Raw genomic sequence first — 25,119 nt, forward strand, 5'->3', positions numbered from 1 at the left:
AATAAAATTATATCAATTCAAAATGAACATGCTATGATATTTAGCGATGCTCTTATACAGTTAGCTGGATCTGGTTCTTCGGGTAGATCAAATATCACGAATTCCAAGACGTTCTGGAAAACCAAACAGGTCTGTAATACCGTCGACCGTCCATAAATCGATATTGAAGGGATCATTTACTTAAGAATATATTGAGTTGTGGAACAAACGTCAACTCATGTAGGGTCCATTGTAGTTTCTAAAAGTAACGAATGAAAACTTATCAGCACAATGGACCTGCTGATATATTTAGCGATACAGGGATTCTTCATTCAGGACTTGATCGATTGACTAGATCGCATATTATGAACTCAGGGTCGGCTAGGAGTACCAATAAGGTCAGCATTACCTTGTAAAAGTAATGAGTAAAATAACATCAGCACGGATACATCATTCAGCACACGGTTGATCGGGTAGATCAAATAATACGAAACGTTCAGGACGAAGAACCAAAAAGGTCTGTAGTGGATTTTAAAAGTCATGTTATCAACCATGTGTATCGATATCAACTCAATGGATCTTCTGAAATATTCAGCAATCCGTGGATACATCAGGATTTGGTTAATCGGATAGATTAGATGCTCCGAATGTTCTAGGAAGCTTTGGAGAACCGAAAAGGTCTGCAAGAGGTTGTAAAGGTCGTGTGTCCCATCTACAAAAAGGGCGATAAGCTGGATTAAAGCAACTACCGCGCAATCATATTGCCTAACGTCGCCTACAAGGTACTGTCCCAAATTCTATGCCGCCGACTAGCACCAATTGCAAGGGAGTTCGTGGGGCAGTACCAGGCGGGATTTATGGGTGAAGGCTCTACCACAGCTATGGCAGCTAATGCACGAAAACGGATGTCCGGATAAACTGATACGGCTGATCAAGGCGACGATGGATCGGGTGATGTGCGTAGTTCGACTTTCAGGGGCATTCTCGAGTCCCTTTGAAACGAGCAGAGGGTTACGGCAAAGTGGAAGTCTTTCGAATCTGCTGTTCAACATCGCTTTAGAGGGGGTAATACGAAGGGCAAGGATTAACACGAGTGGTACGATTTTCACGAAGTCCGTCCAGCTATTTGGTTTCGCCGACGAAATGAATATTACGGCACGTAACTTTGAGAAGATGGAGGAAGCCTACATCCCAAGTAACATTTTAAGTTTTATAACGCTCTTGAGGATCATAATTTACTCTACAAGAGTGTGATAAAACCAGTATAAAACCAAAATGTTACTAGGGATCAGACTGAAAAGGGAAGCTAGACGAATAGGACTAGTCATCAACATGAAGTACATGATAGGAGAAGGCTCAAGAGAGGACAATGTAAGCCACCCATCACGAGTTTGTATCGGTGGTGAAATCGAGGTGGTTAAAGAATTCGTGTACTTGGGCTGACCTCCGATAACAATACCAGCAGAGAAATTCGGAGACGCATCATGGCAGGAAATCGTACGTACTTTGGACGTCGCAAAACGCTCCGATCGAATAGAGTTCGCTGCCGTACCAAACTGACTATCTACAAAACGCTTATTAGACCGGTAGTTCTCTACGGACACGAGACCTGGACGATGCTCGTGGAGGACCATCGCGCACTGGAAGTTTTCAAAAGGAAAGTGCTGCGTACCATCTATGGTGAGGTGCAGATGGCAGACGGTACGTGGAGGAGGCGAATGAACCACCAGTTGCATCAGCTGTTGGGAGAACCATCCATCGTTCACATTGCGAAAATCGGAAGACGTGGGCCGGGTACGTAGCCAGAATTTCGGACAGTAATCCGGTGAAAATGGTTCTCGACAACGATCCGATGAGAACAAGAAAACGAGGTACACAGCGATCAAGGTGGATCGATCAAGTGGAGGACGATTTGCGCAGACTGCATGGTTGGCGTCGTGCAGCCATGGACCGAGTTGAATAGAGAAGACTCTTATGTGCTGCACAGGCCACTTCGGCCTGAAAAAAAAACGTTTTGTTCGAAAGTCAATAATTGTATGCCCCATGAAGGATATTTTGTTTCTAGACATATTTGCTGATCCATTCGAGGGTTTGGGCGGCCGAGAACATGTGATTACAATTACAATTACAATTACAATTTCATGTTGTTTATAAGGGTTTGCAGAAATCATTCTCAATAGATAACGAACAATGATAAAAGAGAGGCAAAAACTGTTCCGAATCATAACAAGCCATGATAACAAATTTATCAAACTTGTATACAAGTGCGAAAAAACAGAATCGGATAGGCAGCCCCCACAGAAAAATTGTGATTCTCGCTTTGTTTTCGCTCCTTTCGTGTTGGTTACTGCACACTGCACAGGTGTGTAGAACAAGTTAAAATGCATAATCAGAGCCAATGCTCCCTGCATTCGGAGCTTTCTAAAAGAAATTTATCATGGGGTATAGCATCCCGAATCAGTTCTCTATAATGACAGTTTACGAAAAATGTTTCTCGCGGTATGCTACATATATATGTATACAGAGATGATAAGTGAGAAACTTGCTCTTTCTCTTTAGAATTCAATCCCTGTGTTTATATACTGGTTTTTGCTCGATTCAGCTTGAGCTTGAGCTTGATTGACTGCTCGTAGTTTCTACTCGATTATGACCAGATCAGCTGTTCTTGCACAGGGAACCAACAGATGTTAGATTGGGACTAGCACACATCTTCAATGTACAAGTGCTGGTGATCTCATTTGTTAGGTCATACTGGCGCCTGCCACGTCAGAATGCAAGTCAATGTAGGGAAGGGGGAGGAAATGATGATGCAATAACTCGCCCACTGCAAGCCGAATATACCTCTGCACTTGCCACGAGTTCATGTGGAATTTGTTGGAATTTCTGGGTTAGGTTGGAGAGGCAGAGGTCCGTCTTGGTTAACGAGCTGCCAATGTGATAGATAGGAGAAGACAACTGATGAAATTTCCAATTGAATGTAGGAAACGAGCTCTATAGTTTACATATTTCCAATTCTAGCAGATTACTGTTAGAATAGTCAAATTGAAAGTATAGGAATAGTAATGGAAACAGTATGGAAGTCCATTTCTATTTCTAGTGATTGCTAGAACATGAGAAATATAGAGAAAGATTCAAAGTAGGAGAATGGAACGGACCTGGGGTTGATCCCACGACCTCCTGCGTATGAGACAGAAGCAGTAGCTATATGACTACCAAGCCCGCTATATACTGTTTTTTGCACGATTCAGCGAAAAAACTCAAATCAGTGCGTTTAATCTGCGCAAAAAGTCGTCCTGAAAGAGTTGAGACGGATACATTTTTTGGAACACAGAACCGATTACTTTGCAACAGCATAGATATTCTATATTTCCAGAATGAGCGGGACACACATGCTTGTGTGTTCATTTAGAACAGTGATCACCAAAATGCGGCAAAGTCTTTTCCTACGGCCCGCGAAGGTTTTCCGAGAATACCGAAATGTGGCCCATTGATAAGCTTTATATGACAGCAAAGGCATTTTATCATTCCCAATATCTCGGTGTGTTCACGGGGCCCTCCTTAGCCGTGCGGTAAGACGCGCGGCTACAAAGCAATACCATGCTGAGGGTGGCTGGGTTCGATTCCCGGTGCCGGTCTAGACCATTTTCGGATTGGAAATTGTTTCGACTTCCCTGGGCATAAAAGTATCATCATGTTAGCCTCATGATATACGAATGCAGAAATGGTAACTTGGCTTAGAAACCTCGCAGTTAATAACTGTGGAAGTGCTTAATGAACACTAAGCTGCGAGGCGGCAATGTCCCAGTGGGGGATATAATGCCAATGAAGAAGAATATCTCGGTGTACTCCCCAACAAACAATTTTAGCTGAATAAGCTAGTTTTTCAGCTGAAAATGACTATTTTTGGTCATAGAAGCGCATTACTGACCTTCAATGTTTGTTGAGTCGGGAACCTGCCAACTTCACATCAATATGTTGTTGAAGCACGATTTCTACTTCGTGAATAGTTATTATCATTATGATTCATTTGATTCATAAAATACTTCGGTGTCATCACCCCGGGTTATGATAATAGAAAATTTGTATTTAATCGCGAATTTAAAGGAAGTCAAGGCTGAACTACCGGTAAAAACAATGTTGCCATACTGTTCCGTAAAAAGAATGCTTTTATTTTTTTAAATAAGTTTGGTTTTGGGGAAATTGAGCTGAAATTTTGTGGATTATTGTCTCCAGAAAACACGTTAACTATCAACAATGGATACTGCTCAGATTACCATTCGAATTATTTTCAGAATTGCAAGCAGATTCTGTTCAGAGCCTTCAATCGGATTCTTTTCAGAATCTCAAACAGAATGCTAAACGGGCTCTATTCGAAATTTCAAACCAATATCGACCAGAATTCTGTTCAGACTCGCGAATGGATTCTTTTTAGAATTCCAAACGGATTCTTAATTCCAAACGGATTCTGTTTAAAATTCTGGAATTTTTTTTCAGAATCTCATAAGGAATGTTCAGAATCGTGAACGATTTGTTCTTAGAATCTCGAGCAGATGCTGCTCAGAATTCCAATAGATTTTTTCTCAGAACCCCGAGAAACGGTACTATGTACCAAAAGTCAGCTATGGCGATTAAATCTGTAGAATGATATACATATTTGATTTGGAAAAAAATCACAGGTTTAAAATATTTTGTCCAAAAATACAATATTCTGTAATATGCAATATGAACTGAAAAACAAATCTTGCAAATATAGTGTGGCCCGCTTCGGCAGCTCAAAAATTCTGTACGGCCCTTGATAGTAGGCATGCTGGGGACCACTGATTTAGAGCATGTGTGAGTTCTCGTTTGTGCTCGCACCAACTTGTTTTGGGCAGGAAATTTTATCGTCGTATTACTTATTATTGAAAATGAATGCTTATTGCTTAATGCTGCGCTAATCCACGAGGAAGGTATCAACACCGTTTGGTGGATTAACCAGGATTTTAGATGAAACATTGCAACGATTAGTTGCTGCGTTCAAAAGTAATAACGAAAATTTTACTGATGTGGTTCAACATAGATTCGTGACTCGTCCAATCATGGGAAAAACAGTATCACCACTGGGTGAAAGTGCCATGGTTTTTCCCCATGAAACAAACATTTCATTACACTTGTACCAACGTCATCAATTCGGTATGGTTCAACTCGAATGGTAATGGAATGGGTTGGAATCGAGCTGCACTTTGCCACCCCCTGTCATTGAAAAAGTAGGAATTGGCTGATACTTGTTGTGAGCAAGCAAAGTGCTATTTATGCTGCACTTAACGAGCACAAACGAGCGAACCGATGATGGGTGGCATCAAAATGTGTTGAAAGGAATGTTTTATTCAATACGAAGATGTGAACCAACTACTCATGCTGAGTATCGTTAAAATACTGCAATCGATGCAAAACAAAACTGCAATATATGGTGCACTGCTGTAATATATATGCTATCGATCCGTTTATTATGAATATGGATAATGATTAGGAATACATGAAGGTACAATGTTATGAATCGGAAATTAATCGATTCACAATTTGTTAACACAGAACTCAATGAAAAAATGCATTAGACAGCATTCAAAGCAAGTTTTCATCCTAATTGTATTCTCACTTGCATATATTTATAATCCACTATTTAGTGGATTTGTGTAATCAAATAAACAAAATAAGAAACTATTGTTATGAACATTTTCGAATTTTGAGGCGGTTATGATACATTCAGAAAATATCCAAGAGATGTCAGTTAAGTAATGGGCACCTAATGAGGTCAAAAAAAATTTTGTTTATTGAATTTGTCGAGCTAAAAGGCGTAAAATAGTTACTTTAGCATAATTATTTAGATTTATTTATGACGAAGACTGTTATATATTTGCCCTGGTATCCAAAAAATGTAACACATTTTGATACTAAAATTTTCCGCTAGCTTCAGCAAGTCCATTTCGTACATTACAATATAGGGAAGACTGACGTCAATTATATTTGACTTTAAACATATGAATGCGATGTCAGAGCTTGATGGAAATTCCTCACTGAGAAGAAGAGAAGCTTTAATCGGAGATTTTTTGTGGAGTAGATATAAACATCGCAGATCAAACGTTGCGCTGATGAGTGAATGTTCATTCATTCCGAGCTGGGTTGTCACAAAGTGGGGGAAGGAATGTGGCATTATTAATCATTAATTATTAATACCTGTTTTGTTTTCTTTTGTGCTCATAACTCCAAGATTCTGGTACGATGAACAAAACACCACCTAGGAAATTCTGATAATGGTTTTACTCAAGTGATGATTGGGATTGCACCTGCCTTCGTTTATGATCTCGCGAACGCAGGATTTTAGAGAGAAGTCCAAAGAGGATTTTACCAAATTGTAGTTAGTTAAAGAGCCTGCAGTGATAATTAAAATCACTTTGACACGTGATCTCTAGCTCCATATAAAATCTATTTCTTCTCCAGTCCCAGTCTTCATTATCAGATAGTTAATTTTCCAATGCATGAAGCTCAACTCGGTTTTCCAGCAATGCAACACTAAATGTAACATCATACGATGATGATTGCAACCGCATCCTTGGAAGTCTTAACCGGAAATTGTCATTAATTTCCCTTAGTAGTACCATCACTAAATGAAAATAGGATCGGGCGGTCTGCCACATACACACATACGCAAATGCTAAGTCCATTTCCAATTCCATTTATACCATTTGGCATTGCAGCGCAGGACCAGGCCGGCCCCTGGATGGAAATGTTACATAGAAAGGCTTGCACGGAATTGTGGTTTTTCCCATTTTATGTTGTCAATTCATTTGATTTTCAAACGAGCCGTAGCTGGGCCTGTGGTTTTCCGTAGACGCCCGGCCGTTTGTGTGTCGGTGCACTACCAATCAAGTGTTCTAAAATATGGGTGTTTTGAAATTTTAATGGAGCCGCTCTCGGCTGTTACCACTTTTCTAGTCTATAGTGGCCACCATATAAGTTAGCACGTGAGTTGCGATGCGAGGGCCATCGCTAAGGCTATTCATGTAAACAAATACCGATGTGGGTAGCAATTTGTGAAATTCAGAAGCTACGCTCTCGTGGTCTTGTTCTATCGATCCATCCTAACATTGGTTGCGTGAATTAGGAATCAGATAAAAAACCGTTTTCCTGGGCTTCCGAGGCATGAATAAAAAAACTCTTTGTTTTGATAAGTCGACTCCATCAGATAAAAGCACCCTTTCTTTTGTACTCCAACATCCATCGGAATAAATGAAAAGAGGGATGAGACTCAACTTTGTATTACTTTGTTATAAAAAAAACTTCTATGTATACATTTTATTAAATGATCAATAGGTATTAAACAAAACGAAAAAAAAAACAAAGCACAAACGAGAATAACATCAAAATTTTACATGTGAAATTCTTATAGTCTGTAATCCTTTACTGAATGGTTAGACACCTATATTTTTTTTTCAAAAAGATCAATCTGCCTCTGGATTTTGTTTATATGTATTATGAAAAACATAATGTAGCCTGATTCATCTTACCAACTATTTAAAAAGTCTGTGTGTTATTGAATGTAATCAAAATAGGTTTGCAATACCTACTATGGAAAACAGACATTTGTTTTCTGAATAGTTCGTTCTTGTTTGATCAAATAATTCATTGTTGGTTATGGAATCGATAGATCCAACAGCACGTGGAACATACGAAAATTAAAAAAAATACAAACACGGAACGGAACGATTTCCATATTGACCGATTGGAAAATAATGTCACTGCGGGCGGCTGTTATGGATGAGAAGGAAATGAGCAATGATACTGATGAATGAGAATCGAAATCTTCGTTTTTCCTTCCCCGGTGTGCTTCCTCGGCGCTTGCCCCATCACGACCAAAGCAGGGCTCGGAAGTCCGCTGTCGTTATCTTCGTCGTTCATTATTATGGGGAGCCGGGGCCAGCAGCGGGAGATCTATCGGAATGAAAAATGAAGATGACTTGCGGTAATGTGATTGCTCCTGCAGAGTCAGCAGTCGGCAGGATCTGTCCATATTTTTTTTTATGATTAACGCTACTCTACCGACACCGAAATAGATCGAATTTATGTGTGTCTGTGGCGCAAACAGTAAGCGGTATAGTTAAACGAAATGCTCGATGACGACTGACTTCCTAAATGGGGATCGCTCCAGGGAAGCGAAACGTATACGATAGATTACCGGTAGGTTCGAATGGCGACCCACCGAAGCAATACTTACTTTGTCTCGTCGATGAAAACCGCTTCAAGTACGCGCGCGGCGTAATGAAGGTTTTTCTGCAGCAGCTCGGCGGAAATTTCGCCACGCTGCAGTTGCCGCAAAAGACAGCGAAGTCTGGAAAAAAGAATATAAAAAAGTTAGACCGATGGGACAATAAATATCTACGTGTTCATTAATAATTTAGTGAGAATTGGTTCTCAATCCCAAGATTGGCATAAGGTACACATGGGCAAGTTGAAATGCGGGGTAAGTTGAAACGGAAGCTGTAATTAAGATAGGAAATGACCGAATGCTCTGATTATTTTTTTCAACAAACTACTCCCCTGAATGCACCTTCTGACTGCCATTCCCGGAAGATTGGAGTTTTCAAAAACAAACCCTGCCAATGTTTATTTTTCGCCCTTTGCAAAATCCAATCCAACTATTTGATGTGCCAATGAAACAGGTCTCAAAACGATTTTTGGAAGAGTTTTTTCATCAAATTTTCACGGTGGGTAATCATTGAATGTTGAATAAACATAATAATTATGAAAAATCGACGAAAGACCCGTTTTAATTATTTAATTTTTGGTTGTTTGATATTACTTTTATTTTTTTAGCGGACGCACACCTTTGAACTTTTAAAAACAAAAAAGCAGCTGGCACGCACGATGCTGATTTCTAATATTTTTCAACATAACTTCTTCCTTTTTTGGCGTAAATCATATTTAGATGTTTACAGCTCCAGTCTATTCGATATGCTGTCGCTAAGTTATATTTTTAAGCAAGGATGTTATCGATCATTTAAAAAATCTGCGTTCGATCATTTAGTAGTTTGTCAATTAGGCTAAATTTCAAAATGTGTTGTATGGTGGACTTCTAGTGCGAAGGCTTATTCACAACTATACCTAACAGTTCGTTGTATGAATATCCCTATTAACGGAGCTATAGCGCTAGTAGTAGTAACTTCTTCTTCTTCTTCTTCTTCTTCTTATTGGCATTACATCCCCACACTGGGATAGAGCCGCCTCGCAGCTTAGTGTTCATTAAGCACTTCCACAGTTATTAACTGCGAGGTTTCTAAGCCAGGTTACAATTTTTGCATTCGTATATCATGAGGCTAACAACGATGATACTTTTATGCCCAGGGAAGTCGAGACAATTTCCAATCCGAAAATTACCTAGACCGGCACCGGGAATCGAACCCAGCCACCCTCAGCATGGTCTTGCTTTGTAGCCGCGCGTCTTACCGCACGGCTAAGGAGGGCCCCTATAGTAGTAGTAACTTATACTAAATGATAACAAAATTTTAATCATTTAGTATAAGTTACTGCTACTGGAGTTATAGCTCTGTTATGAGTGAAATTCATGCAACGAACTGTTAGGCAGAGTTGCAATTAAGCCTTCGAACTAGAAGTCCACCATACAACACATTTTGAAATTTAGCCTCTGGAATGAGTTATTGACAAACTACTAAATGATCGAACGCAGATTTTCAAATGATCGATAACATCCTTGTTTTTAAGTGTATAAATAAGAACAGTTTGAGTTTATGTGGTCTGAAATATTTAATACATTTTTTTACACTATTTTGATTGAATAACCATTATTTTGGTAGAATCAAAAGCAAACTCATAAAAAAACACCAGCATTAGTTGAGTATTCCATAACTTTACTTTCACAAAACATAACTTGAGAACATTAAAAAAGCTCATTGTTTCAAACACTGACAAAGAATATCGGGTGTTTTTTTCAGGTCGATTCACACGTGCAGCACTTTTTTAGTTTTTGTTTTCGATTTTTCAAATAGTTAGAGGCTTAAAAAAATATGGGTTTTTCGGGAAGGTTGACCTTAAATAAGCCAAAGAATCATTTGAGACATTAGAACGAGATACAATTTTTGACGGGAAAGGTCAATTGCGACATATGATAGTAATTTATGTTCGTTTTGGTGACATCTGCATGGAAAACTTCTATAAAAAGCTGCATGTATTAGCAAGCAGGCTCCGCCAAAGCGACCGTATGCCGCTCAAAGCGCACAAGCCCAAGTCCTGATGTTAAGTGGGACGCTAAGCAGACCTGAGGGCCGTCATCCTCCGAAGAGACAAAGGGTTGAGCGGGCCCAATAAGCCGCCTTTAAAAGCAATCATTATGAACGACATAAAAGATAAAATGACTTGATTGCAGCCTCCCGCGGAATGGTAGTCCGAAGCACTTTCTTCCACCGCAAGATTATCCACAAGGCCACATGGAAAACGCCTAATCAAGAAATGGAAACCCAAATCGACATCACTAAGGTTCGCACTTACCGCAGTGCGAATATTGATTCCGACTACTAACATTTTGCAGTGTGCCTCAAAACTCTCGACGGTGTACAACACGCGTCAGAGTCGTTCGCCGCGGCTAAAAATTGGGCGGCTACAAGACGGCAGACTAGCCCAAGACTACGCGCAGCAGCTGGAAGTGACACTCCCAACGGAAGGCCAGCTAGGCGCAACATCTCTTGAAGATGGCTGGATGAATATTCGATCTGCCATTGGAAGCACCGCAACTGCTGCTCTAGGCACGGGTCCCTCGGATTAATAAAACGACTGGTATGACAACGAATGCGAGCAGTTAGTGGAAGAGAAGGATGCTGCATGGGCGAGATATCTGCAACACCGCACGAGGGCAAACGAGGCACGATACTAACGGGCGCGGCACAGACAAAACACGATTTTTCAGAGGAAAAAGCGTCAGCATGAAGATCGAGACCGTGAAGAGACGGAGAAAATGTTCCGCGCTAATAATGCACGAAAGTTCTATGAGAAGGTAAACCGCCCACGTAAGGGCCACGTGCCCCAGCCTTTATGTGTATGGACATAAACGGGAAACTTCTTACATACGAGCGTGAGGTGATCCAAAGGTTGTGGCGGCACTACGAAAAGCACCTGAATGGCGATGTGGCGGACAACGGTGGCGATATGGTACCTGGGAACCTGGGAGCACGCGTGCAGGACATAAGTCTTCTGGTTCTGGATCTCCAGAAAAGCCAAGAGGAGATCAGTCGGCTGAAACTAACCAGGAGAGCTGTTCAAATACGACATTGATATCACGACACGTAACTTTGATGGAGGGAGGGGCCCTCCTTAGCCGTGCGGTAAGACGCGCGGCTACAAAGCAAGACTATGCTCAGGGTGGCTGGGTTCGATTCCCGGTGCCGGTCTAGGCAATTTTCGGATTGGAAATTGTCTCGACTTCCCTGGGCTTTATGCAGTATCATCGTGCTAGCCTCATAATATACGAATGCAAAAATGGTAACCTGGCTTAGAGGCGAAGCGGCTCTAACCCCATGTGGGGATGTAATGCCAATAAGAAGAAGAAGAACTTTGATGGAGGAAACCTACACCAGACTGAAAAGGGAAGCAAAGCGGATTGAACTAGTCATCAATATGTCGATGTCCTCAAAAGAGGACAATGTAAGCCACTCATTGTATCGGTGGTGACGAAGTCGAGGTCTGTCCACCGTTCACACCACGAAAATCGGACGACTGCGGTGGGCCGGGAACGTAGCCAGAATGTCAGATAGTAGTATGGTGAAAATCCGACGGGCATAAGAAGGCGATGTGCACAGCGAGCAAGGTGTATCGATCAGGTGGAAGACGATTTGCGGACTGTAAGGCCATGCAATCTGCTGAATGGAGAAGACTTTTATGCACTGCACAGACCAGTCCGGCCTTATACTGGTAAAATAATAAAATTGAGTTAGGGACAAAAAGTCGAACGACAAAAAGTCGAAGTGACAAATGGAAGAAGGTCGAAATACAAAAGGTCGAAAGACAAAACGTCGAAGGGAGAAATGGTCGAAAGGGACAAAAAGTCGACCATTTGTCTTTCGACCTTTTGTCTTTCGAACTTTGTCTTTCGACTTTTTGTATTTGGATCTTTTATTCCGAAATGGTCGAAAGGGATAAAAAGTCGAAAAGAACGAAAGATCAAGGGACAAATATTCAGAATACAAGGATTTTGTTTTTACACGATTTTTTGTCGCTCGTGTTTTTGATCGTGTTACTTCAATTTACCACCAAACTCTTCGCAACATGTTTCAAAAAATCCAGGATAAATCAAAGAAAAATCACATGATAATTGATATGCGGTTAACATTTAGGATAAGTGCAAAATTGAGAAAATATAAATCGTGTAGAAACAAAATCCAGTGTAATCGAGAAACTGAAACTGAGGGAAGTTTTATTCATTTCTTAAATCAACAATCTTTTTTATCTCTAACGGTACCATCTAGATCAGCGGTTCTTAACCTGGGGTACATATACCCCTGGGGGTACCTTCGCTGGCCCCAGGGATTACCTCGGGCAAGAATGCGTAATGGCGGATGTATTACAATTCCAATCAAAACTATTAACTATTATTATATTAATAATAATGTTTTGATAATTGTGTAACTTTTTTATTTCAAAACGTTGTCTTGTACATGATATGCAAGACGATTAGTAAATCAAAGCCTATTGAATCCTGCCCTCCCAAACAAGTACAGTGTAGGAAGGGCTGTGGGACAAAAGATCAAAAGGACACAACCTTGAAAGAACAAATTTAAAAAATCTCCAATTCAATCTACCTATCCGAAACAAAATATTGAATAATATGTTAACAACATGCTTCTGAACTGAAATTTAAAGTCTGAAGGTACGGAAACCTTCATTTGAGAGGCATGAAGGCTATTTTTCCGAAAATCTTAGTTGCTTCGTTATAAGAGAATTGGAAGCATTCTTCTACGTTTCTCGGAAGCCTCCATCCAAGCAGCTCGAAGCCTTTTTTCAAGAGGTTCGTAAGCCTCCTTTCAAGAGATTCGGAAACCTCCTTCAAGAGGTTCGGAAGCCTCCTTTCAAGAAACTCGTAAGCTTCCCGTGAAAAGGTTCAGAAGCTTATTTTTAAGTGGCAAAAAAACCGCCTTTCAAGTGGCTCGGAAGCGTTCTTTCAACATTCTTAGAAGCCTCCTTTAAAGTGGCTCGGAAGCTGCCTTTCAAGAGGCTCTGAAACCTATCTACAAAATGCTCTTAAGCCTTCCTTCAAGAGGCTCGAAAGCCTTTATTTAAGAGACTCAGAAGCCTCGTTTCAAGAGGTTTGGAAGCCTTTTTTAAAAATCGCGTTAATACCTACTTTCAAGAGGCTCGGAATTCTCCATCTTTTAAATGGCTCGATACCACCTTTTAAGGGGCTCTCGATCCTGCCTTTGAGATGCTCGGAAGCCTCACTTCGAGAGTCTCGTAAGAATCTCTTCAAGAGGCACGGAAGAGGTCTCCAGTAGCCTTGCGAGCAAAGGCGTAGGATTGCCAATCCGGAGATGGCGAGTTCGATTCTCGGTCCGGTTTTGGATGTTTGCGGGTTGGAAACATTCTCGACACCCGGAGCATAGCGTATCCATTGTACTTGCCACACAAGATACATACTCATGCAATGGCGGGCATAGAAAAGCTTTCATTTAATAACTGAGGAAATGCTAATAGAATACTAAGTTGAAATGCCGGCCAAGTTCCAGTTGAAATGTAGAGCCATAGAAAAAGAAGAAGAAGGCACGGAAGTCTCCTTTATATTATAAGTCTCCTTTTATAGTAGTTTTATAAAAACACATGAATATTAACACATGAAACCAAATCCAAACCAAATCGAAAAAATAATGATTAAAACAATAAGGTACACTGGGGGAAGTGGAAAATGGGAGTAAGTGTAAAAATTGACTCGGAAAATTGGAATTGTACATGCTTTACAGTTTTTACCACACCATAACATTGTGCAACAATATACTTTGATGCCCACACTAATACTATATTAAAATTTGTGTAATACATACACTAACACGGTTAACGCTTGAACTGTCATTTTAGGTTTCGCGAAAAGTTAATTTTTGCATTCATAAAATCAACTCTTATTTGCACACATTGTCCCTTTTTCCAGTGAATTTGATTCACAGGTAACCATTACAAAACAATAAAACTAATCACATTTAATTTGTAGTGGTTTGTACCATGAAAGCAAATAATTGAATGATTTTACACTTACCCCTGGTATCAAACACTGCGGGGAAAGTGGAAAATGTTCTGATCACGCAATTTTTTACATGCCTCCAGGGTTTATTTTAGTGGCTGTGAATCTTAATATGTTCCTTCTTTGTTATCATTGTGATTTCAGTGGTGATTGGACTAATGTACATAAGAAAAAGCCTGATTAATTCACCTACCGGTATTAATGCCTTTCAAATGTTTTACATATGAAAAAAATGTATGAGAAAGAAAAAATAGCACCGGTAGGTGAATAAATTTTATAATTCGCATTCATTTATATTTATAGCATGTTATGCCGTTGAATGCAATCTTTTTTCCGACCAAATTGGTTAAGGACAAGTGCTTTAAAATAGGAGATAATTTTGTACATGTTTTCCGCACACACATACATACAAACACGCACACACAGACATCACCTCAATTCGTTAAACTAAGTTGATTAGTTTATAACCCTGTAAGCCCCATTTTTCCTATAAAAAGTTCATCTTTGGGGCGAACCTATAGATTTTACGTACACTTAATGTTCGAGTAGGCAAAACCAGCCCTCCACTAGTTATTACGAGAATTCCTTGGGAACCTATTCCGTTAAACTAATGAAATTATTCGGCAAAAGATACTCAGAGCAATTACCGTTTTGATTTTAGTTATATATAACTACTCATCACAATTGAAGGTCAAGGTAACATGGGTTTTCCACTTACCCCATCCCACTGGGTTAAGTGGAAAAACAACTCCTAATTTTCAAATCTTTTTCCATAAATTTCAAGCAACCAAAATGGTATGAATTACCGCACAGTTGGTGCAAAATTGACTGTTTTTGAAAGTCCATTTTGATTCAATGCATTTATATCATTTAAACTGGTTTTACACTAATTCAAACATGCACTATCGATTTTTCCTTTTCCACTTCCCCCAGTGTACCTTAATGAATTTAAAAATGCGTGATTTATTGCTCATCAGATATTTAAAAAAAAAGTGAGAAAAATATTAACGAGCTTAGTATTCAGAAAGTATATAAAATCGGCTTTAACAATTATTATAAAAATCCTGCATTCTTCCATGAGTTTAAGGAAACTAGAACCATACTTATGAATTTCTAAACAAATCCTCTCTGAAATAATATTTATTATAAAATAGGCAGAAAAATCAATATGCAAGCTTTCTCCAGGAATTCCTTCGACAATTGCTCCAGCCATTCTATCCGAAATTATATCAGGGATTCTTTAGGAATGCCTCCAGCAACTTCTGCGGCAGTGTCTTCAGGAATTCCACCATAAATTTTGCCGGGAATTGATCCGAAAATTCCACCATTATTTACTCCAAGAAAATCTTCACGAACTTCTTTATAAGTTCTGCAGAATTCCCAAATAATTTCGTGCTGTTTCCCATAATTTTTAAGAATAATAATATTCCGTGGAAATTCCGCAGAATTGCCAGTAAACATTCCTGTGAATTTCACGAAAAATTTTCGAATTTCTTGTGTAAATTCCATAAAATTTTCCGTGAATTGTTTTGAATAATTTCTTGTGAAAATTTCAAAGAATTTCTCCAGCAAATGTGTTTTCATTGCGTTTTGCATTTTGTCTACAACAGCCCGTTGTATACATAGCTCTATTTGGTGTAGGATTCTGAACCTATTTGGGCACCCTTAATTAATTTGTGCCATGTGGCACCAGCAATATAAAGTCTGTGTCTGGGAATTCCTCTATTTATAATTTTAATTGCCTACTTCAGGCCCAAACACAGAACATTCAGATATGGAACATTCACAAATCCACTCAAACATTTGTCACTTATAGGTAAGATAAAATGAACCGTAACAAATTCCACCGGAAATTTATACAGAAATTATACCGAAAATGAAATCAACAATGGAATTTTCGGAGGAATTTCTAGATTAATCTGCAATGAAATCCTGAAATAATTCCGGTGGAAACATCAAGATTTCCACTGGGAGATCCTCCAGGAGTTTCTCCGAAAATTCCTCCTGGAATTCTTCCAGGAGTTCCGCCGGCTTTTCCACCAAGAATTTCTCTAGGATTTCCTTCGAGAATTATTCCGGTAGTTCTATCGGCAGTTCCTTTGAAAATTCTTCCGGGAATTTCGGCAGAATTGGAATTTATTTAGGCTTCTTCAGGAATTTATATAGATTTTCCACCAGAAGCTCCTCCGAGAATTTCTCTGCGAGCTCCTCAGGGAATTCTCCGGGAGGTCCTCTGATGATGATGATGGTCCAGTTACAAACCCCAGCAAAGGTTTCAGCTTGACAAGATTTGTCTATAAGATGAGTTCTCTTGTTTCCGAGAATGCTTCTGGTAGTTTCCCCGGGGTTCCTTTGAAAATTCTCCCGGGAGTTTCTTCAGAAATTCTTCCGGGAATTCCATCAGCAATTCATCTGGGAGTTTATCCGGAAATTCCCGAAGTTCTTCCCATAGTTTTCCCATAGAATTCTTCTAGGAGTTCCTCCTGAAATTCCTCCGGGAGTTCTTACGGGAGATCTTACGGGAGCTCCTCCGACAGTTCCTTCGGGATTTCCTCCGGGAGATCCACCAGCAGTTTCTACGAGAATCCCTCCGGGAGTTTCACCGGCAGTTTCTCCGGGTGTTTCTCTGGAAAGGAACTTCCGGAGGAATTCCCAGAGTAATTTCCGGAGCAACTCCCGGGGGATTTTCTATAGGAATTTCCGGAGAAATTATCAGAGGAATTCTCGGAGGAACTGTCGGTGGAACATCTGGAGGAATTTATTGAAGAACTCCTAGAGGAACTCTCGTAAGAATTCTAGGATGAACTCCCAAAGGAACTTCCGTAAGAATTCCAGGAGGAGCTTCTGGAAGAATTCTTAAAAGAACCTCCCGGAGGAATTCCCTTAAGAACTCCCAGAGAAAATCTCCGAGGAACTTCTGGAGGAATTTGTAGATAAATGCCTAAAGAAATGCTAAATGGGGCCCTCCTTAGCCGTGCGGTAAAGACGCGCGGCTACAAAGCAAGACCATGCTGAGGGTGGCTGGGTTCGATTCCCAGTGCCGGTCTAGGCAATTTTCGGATTGGAAATTGTCTCGACTTCCCTGGGCATAAAAGTATCATCGTGTTAGCCTCATGATATACGAATGCAAAAATGGTAACTTGGCCAAGAAACCTCGCAGTTAATAACTGTGGAAGTGCTTAATGAACACTAAGCTGCGAGGCGGCTCTGTCCCAGTGTAGGGATGTAATGCCAATAAGAAGAAGAAGAAATGAATTCCTGGAAGAAAGCCTGATTGAATTCCCGAAGGAACTACTGGTGGAACTTCAGAGGAACATCCGGTGGAATACCCTAGAGGAAGAGAAAAAATATTTCTGAAGGAACTTCCGAAATCCCATTTTCCGTGAAATTCCTGCCAAACATCGTCCAGCAATTCCCTGTGGAGTTCCTGGAGGTATTACCGGAGTATTTCTTGGAAAAACTCTTGGAAGAACTCCCGGAGAAACTCCCACAAGCTCTTCCGGAGGAATTCCCACATGGTTTCCCACATTCCCCTGAAATAATTCTTAGAAAAGTTCCTAAAGGAATTTCGGAAAAAATATCTGAAGGATTTCCCAAAAAAATACTAGGAGGAATTAATGCAGAAATTCCCAGATGAAATCCTGAAAGTATTCCCAGATGAATTGCTGAAGAAAATCCCTGCGGATTATTCCGAAGAAATTTCTGGAAGAACTCTTGGCAGATATCCGAGTAAATTCCGAGTGAAGTCCGGAAGGATTTATAGTACACTTCTGGGGAAAATCTCCCGGAGAAATTCCTGAAGGTCCTATAGAAGTACCTGAAGAAACTCCCGGAAAAATACCTGTAAGAATTTCTGGGGAAATACTTGAACGAATTCCAGGAGAAATTCATGAAGATATTTCTAGAGGATTTCTTGAAGGAAATAGAGCATTCCAGATTGGAATGCTAGAGGATTTCGCTATTGAATGTTTGGAGGTATTCCCGGAAAATTTCCTGGAAGTAATCCCGGAGGAATTAAAGGAAGAGTTCCGAGAGGAATGCCCGGAGAAGTTCCTAGAAGAATTTCCGAAGGAATTTCTTATAGATTTACAAGTGAAATCGGAGGATTTCCGTCATAAATTTTTGAAGAAACTTCTGGTAGAATTTTGGGAAGAAATTCCGTATGTATTCTTGACGGAACTCTCGAATGCATGCCTGAAGGAAATGCCGGATTCTTCCTGAAGAGAGAATAGCCGAAGAAATATCTAGAAGTAAATCTTGGAGAGAAGAAAAGAAATCTTCAAGGAATTTCCTCGTGAATTTCCTAAAAACAAATTAGTGGGGGGTTTCTGGATAAGGAGGAATTACAATTACATGAGAAGGATTTTCGAACGATTTTCAGAGGAATTTGTGGATAACTTTTCGGAGGAATTCAGAAGTTCCCAGGGGAACTTCTAGAAGGATTTCAAGGAAAATTTTTGAGCCCGAAATGTTTCGAGTTGTTTCGAACTTTCATATATTATGGATCCTGGATGCCCTAATAAGTTTTGGGAATCTTTTGAACTTCAACCACCTATTTCTGTATATTATTGGATCGTAAAGTGCACATGTTTGAGGAAATTCATTTCAGTACCGGTTCAATCTTTCCACAATTTAGGGGGCGACGGCCCCCCTCTGGCTACGCCCTTGTCAGAAGGAGAGGCTCGGAATTCTTCTTTCAGAAAGCCTCCTTTTAAGTGGCCCGAAACCCGCATTTCAAGAGGCTCTGAAGCCTCCTTTTAAGATGCTTGGAAGCCTCCAAAAAAGTCATGTAGGAAGCTTGATGTTTAAATTTACTTTGAATTGCAATTTTTCACAGAATAACGCAAACTTCAGCCAACTTCATGGAGCGCCATATATCCCGTTAGTTTTTAGGGTCGTTTTCATATATCTTATCTACGCTTATTTTCATTCACAGAAAAAAAAATGGAGGGTACCTCAATTAAAGCAAAAGTTTGAAGGGGTACCTCTCAAGAAAAAGGTTGAGAACCGCTGATCTAGATGTTCATAATATTGTTTCATAGTAATAATTCTTGTTTTTGAAATTGCTTGAGGAATACCTCAACTTTGATTCATGAGATGCGTGTATTACTTATGCGTGAAGTTAAATGCATTTCACAAAATCCTTTGGAATACACTTTTGTTATTAATTTGTTCTTGATCTCCGTTTTGCCCTGTTCACCCTTTTTTCCTTTCGTCCTTTTGCCATTTCGACATTTTGTCTTTTGACCTTTCGACTTTCGCCTTTCTAGCCCTTTCGACGCGACGTTTGTATTTTCGTCCTTTTCTCTCTTCGTCCTTTTGCCATTTCGATCTTTTTTCCTTTCATCTTTGATGTCTGTCGACCTTTTGTCATAGATTCAATAAAATAGTATTCACATGTTTAATTTGATCTTTCCATTTTCTCAGTAATAATCATGTCGAATATCACGTGCGACGCCATTTTGTCTTACCTCGTTAAACTCGCCTATTACTTTGTCTTTCTTAGTTATTTGATGTTGCTCGCGTTATTCAGTGTAATTCTTTACTCATAGTAGCTCTCAGTTCATTACCTCCATTTGATTTATCCAATAATTTTTTTTAAGGGTCAGTATCTTCACTTCCACTTAGGCTAGGTGAAGACCCAATTTAAGCGTATGGATATGCACTGTTTAAACATTAACGGAAAGAGAAGAAATTGGTCCTGGTATGTCTAATCTTTCTCAAGCCTTATAATGCTTACAAGAAAGCGTAGAATAACTATAATTGGTTAATCGTGGTCAACTACAACATTTTGGTGAAGATGCAAAGTTTCATCACGCTCATTTTCTATCTATCAGTAAAAAAATATCGTTATAATTTGTGGTAATTTTTATTATGACTTTCATTGTTTTGATAAAAACGTTTTTTGTTTTGATAAAAACTTTTATCCAGTGCGAAGTTCCTTACTAACGACGATATACTTGATCACAAATTAGATTTTAGCGTAAATACGATCCATCATCTCAGGGAACGCAAAAGAAAGGTATTGCAGCTACGGAGATACAGTATATGTCTTTTGATAGTCATCTCAGTTCCGATTGCGTGAACCCTCCCATTTATTTTTAGATATACATGGTTATTTAGTGTTACCTCCAGTCCGAAAAAGGGCCACCACTGCTAATCTGTGTTTTTAGCTGCATTTTGAAGCGAATTATTTTTGAATAAAGTTGTTTATATCGATTTACATCAGGCAAGTTTTGTTAAGAAAATTATTTTGAGCTTTTTAGTGGAATGTCTTCACTTGTCATAAGACGAGTTTGTACAATCCCATTGAATTCCACCACTTATTTGTATCTTGACAGATACGTATTTCGACCTCAACAGTAAGGTCGTCTTCAGTGTCTCGTACTTGACTCGACTCGAGTCGTACAAGTACGAGACACTGAAGACGGCCTTACTGTTGAGGTCGAAATACGTATCTGTCAAGATACAATTAAGTGGTGGAATTCAATGGGATTGAAACTCGTCTTATGACAAGGATCAGGCAAGTGTTGGAGGAACTTTTCATGCCGTTACGGGACAGTGAAGGTAAATAATTTGTGCTTGTTCGATCGGGCACTTGTATTGCGTATTATGTACTTTCCGACCAGGTGCGAAGATCTCGATAACAGAAGTTGGTATGGACTTGGTTTGCATAAGAGGTAAAAAATCAAAAATATAAAAAAATAATATGCAGTATTCTTTAGACGTGACATGTTCAGGTATTTCAATGTCAAACGAATAATTAATTGTTAGGCGTTTGATATTCTGATAATAGGGTATGTTATGCCTGCATAGCAATATTTGGAATCATTTTCTGGTAAAAAAAAACGATTCTTTAACCTTCTGTCTGTGCTCAAAAAAACTTACGTTGTCTGTGCTCTGGGGTCAAATTGACCCCAAATTGAAATTGCTATAACTTTTTTAATGTGTGGCCAATTTCGGATTTTTGGGGCTGTTTCGAAAGATAATTTAATCATCTTTCAGGTCGTTACCAAAGATTGACTAAAGGTGGGTACATCGCGGGGAGGGGTTTTAGTGAACAAGGGTACAAAAACAGTGATTTTTTATGATTATTTTACTTATATCCGAAAATCCTACCCATTTTGAACTGCAGCTTTTTTAAAAAGGCTATGCAGGAAGGCATGTGCTTTGGCATGAGGCGTTGATAAGTTTAGAACTCGGTCGCCAGGTGGTGGTATATTTGAATTCATTATTTTAGACTACTCAAGATATTCCGATATATAGAATTCTCCACAGTGTAAATATTCTTATCGCACAAATTAAAAAATGGGAAGAAGTGCTCATTATATTGAGCACCGCTTTGTAGTGCTAGACATCCTGAACAATGTTGCCGAATACAACTTGGGTGTAGGTATGAGGGATCTCAAGCTAAAGCAATATTTCATATATTCAAGAATATTGCAAGTACACTAGCGCCGCCTATTTGTAAATTTCCTTATTATTTATTCCGTCAAATGACAGTCTATTCCCACCAGACGAACTTTGTTACAGACGTCATCTTTACAAATTTCAAAATTGTGCGATAAGAATATTTACAATGAGGAAAATTCCATATATCGGAGTCTCTTGAGTAGTCTAAAATAATGATTTCAAATATACCGCCACCTAGCGACCAAGCGCTAAACTAATCAATGCCTCATGTAAAAGCACACGCCTTCCTGTATAACCTTTTTGAAAAGGTGCAGTTCAAAATAAGCATGAAAATCACTGTTTTTGTACCCTTTTTTACGAAAATCCCTCCCCGCGATGTACCCGCTCACATATAGTCAATCTTTGGTAACGCCCTGAAAGATGATTAAATTATCTATCGAAACAGCCCCAAAAATCCAAAATTGGTCAATCATTAAAATTGTTATAGCAATTTCAGTTTGGGGTCAATTTGACCCCAGAGCACAGACAACGTAAGTTTTTTGAAAAAAAGACACTGTAGCGCATAATTTCAAGATTTTTCAAGCGAATTTGCACCTAGAAGATAGATCTCGGCGAGTTTCACCAAACTACCAAAAATTAGGAGAATCGGTTGAAAACTAAAAAAATGGCAGCCACTCTAAGTGGCCTGGGGTCATATTGACCCCAGAGCACAGACAAAAGGTTAATAAAAAAGTGTAAAATGTAAACAGAATCAAGTGTATTACCTCTTTTGTACATCAAGTTCATAACTGTGTAGGGTTATTTACAGTGTTATTTTTTTGATATCGATACCAATTTTAAGTAGTTTGTTAAAACATTGTGTTTTATACTGGCAACTGGCAATGTTTCAAACTAATAATTTGTATCGAAATTACTAAAAATTTGTGGAAAGACGATTGAGTAGCACATCCTGATATATTTTCGTGCCAGAGTCAATTCAGATTTTTTTATTGGTACTTCCACGCTTACCGAAGGCCTAATCCTACGTCCGAAATCAAACTTGATGTTCAGATGTTTTTTGTCAGAAACGTAGAATGTCGCTGTTCATACAGTTTCATTTAATTTGATCTGTACATATTCGAGTATTGGACTTCGGAGTGTGATGTACACAGCAACAGTTTTGCATTTTCAATTGCCTTGTCAATACACATTTCGTCACAGTGAAAACAGAGCTCCAATCAGTCAACTTGCAAATGAACTCCCACCCCTCCAGCTGATCCAGAAACATATCGCATCGCTTACCTTAGTGCGGCTTTATCACATGCATCTGGTGTATCGACCGCTGGTAGATTGTCTGTGGCCAAGTCAACATTCTCCAACTCATCCCCGGTGAGCGTATCGGCGCGGTGCACGACGGCGCTGGACGGCGGCGACCCGGACCCGGACCCGGCTGTTGGTTGCATACTTTCGAGCTCCCGGCTGAGCTGACTGTTGACGAACGCGAGTTCACTTTCCGAAAGAGGCTGCTGCTGCTCCTGGGAGTAGTCCTCCTCTTGCAGTTGCTGCTGGTCAGTGTCAGATTCGAGTGGCTCTTGCTGAAGCTGCTGCTGCAGGATGTGCGTGTTTTTCCGACTGTTGGTGCGCCTCACAATCGTCAGACTGCCTTGTTCTGGAATGTCAGGAGAAAATGGGAAATTGTTATTGGAAGGCAGGTTCAATTGCGTCGTTGGTGTCAAGAAAGGTAGGACCATCTGGCAGTATAGCAGCAGAATGGAGCAAAGTGCTTATAATAGGGATAGCACTTGAGCAATCTCACATTATTTTCCGGTTCCCCGATGGCATGACACTCCCACATCCCAGGGAGGGAAAACTTTTCAATTCAATGATGGTCTACATTACGGTCGGTTTGAGTCGTCAGAATGCTAGTCGTTTGTATTATTAGGTACCAACAACGCTGAAAGCTCTCGAGGCAGTAAACGTCAAAGCAGACAAATCCTGGTTGTTTACTCTTCGGCCTTTGCATTTCAAGCTCGGAGTGCCCTCTGGGAGCACCTTTTGATATGGAAGTGAATTTGCAAGTTAATTGAAATTATTCATGCGTAGTTGTATTTAATTAGAGCTTGGTCCACCGCTATTATTTATCATTCATGTGGCATATCTATTGGTAGTGTAACGAAGGAACTTCAATCGTTGGTCTGCTGCAATTACAGAATGCAGAATGATGAAGATATCTTCTACATTTTCCCATATATTGCATTAACAAATATTCAACTCAATCAAAGTTAATTGCTTAATTTCTGCACCACTCGACATACACATTAATTTACAATGTTCAGAAAACTCAGATGTGAAAATGTACATTATGTAGAAGATTTTGATTTGAAAAATTTATTGGAGGTAACCACTTTTCTTCGATGGGAATTGAATATAGGGACTTCTCGGAGTCCCTCTGTAGCTTAGTTGATTCGAGTTGGGTTCGAGTCCCATCGAAGGAAGTGGTTACCTTCACTAACATTTTTCAAATCAAAATCTTGCACAAATTGTACATATTCATATCTGAGTTCTTAGAACATGGTAAAATATTCAACATCAGGAACATTGAATATGATAATGTATTATTTCAAATTTTCCTGAACAAACCCAGTTTTCAAAGGCTTTTATTCTTGGAAAAGTACAATACTATACACTGGGGTCACTTTTGCGCGAACGGCGTTCGCTAGCTGAAACGCACACATGTTGCAGTTATCGAACGGCTAGTGTACGCATTAGACTGGCCCAGGAAAGAAAAAGTTGTCTAATTCCACGGGGCACCCCCCAGGATTGTGTCTTTGGGTGAGAAAATCAATCTCTGAAAATTTCAGCTCAATCGCTTGATGCATAAGCTGGCGCATTTGATTTGAAGTTTGTATGGGGATTTCAGCCAAAATGTATAGGAAAATACACCTCCGTCACTCATTCGACCTGAAAATTGGTTCTGATTGTTCGATTGATCTCACAATTGCAAAAACGGCAGTTGGTATGCTACAGAACAATTTCACAGAACATTGTATGATGATTAAATGAACTTTTATATAGGTTTCGGCTGATGCGATTCGATCAAAAAACCCAAAAATACACAAATCAGCTCCTAATAAATCAGCCGAAAATTATATAAAAGTTCATTTAATCATCATACAATGTTCTGTGAAATTGTTCTGTAGCATACCAACTGCCGTTTTTGCAATTCTGAGGTCAATCGAACAATCAGAAACAGTTTCCAGGTCGAATGAGTGACGGAGGTGTATTTTCCTATACATTTTGGCTGAAATCCCCATACAAACTTCAAATCAAATGCGCCAGCTTATGCAACAACCAATTGAGCTGAAATTTTCAGAAATTGATTTTCTCACCCAAAGACACAATCCTGGGGGGTGCCCCGTGGAATTAGACAACATTTTTTTCTCCCCATAGTAATCTGGGCCAGTCTAGTACGCATACCC

General features: G+C 39.7%; 1 protein-coding gene across 7 annotated transcripts in view; it reads right to left on the reverse strand.

Annotated features, from left to right (window-relative positions):
* The window catches only part of LOC134212579 (dual specificity calcium/calmodulin-dependent 3',5'-cyclic nucleotide phosphodiesterase 1-like), a 705,268-nt gene that overhangs the window by 121,790 nt on the left and 558,359 nt on the right, over nucleotides 1-25,119 (reverse strand). For all 7 annotated transcript variants that reach the window (XM_062690565.1, XM_062690566.1, XM_062690571.1 and 4 more), the window contains 2 exons: nucleotides 22,943-23,309; nucleotides 8,231-8,344 (listed from right to left, as the gene is read on the reverse strand). In XM_062690565.1, coding sequence (XP_062546549.1) covers nucleotides 8,231-8,344; nucleotides 22,943-23,309 — 481 coding nt within the window. The remainder of the gene's footprint in view (nucleotides 1-8,230; nucleotides 8,345-22,942; nucleotides 23,310-25,119) is intronic.

The sequence above is a fragment of the Armigeres subalbatus genome, chromosome 2 (assembly GCF_024139115.2).
Source record: "Armigeres subalbatus isolate Guangzhou_Male chromosome 2, GZ_Asu_2, whole genome shotgun sequence".
Classification (NCBI taxonomy): domain Eukaryota; kingdom Metazoa; phylum Arthropoda; class Insecta; order Diptera; family Culicidae; genus Armigeres; species Armigeres subalbatus.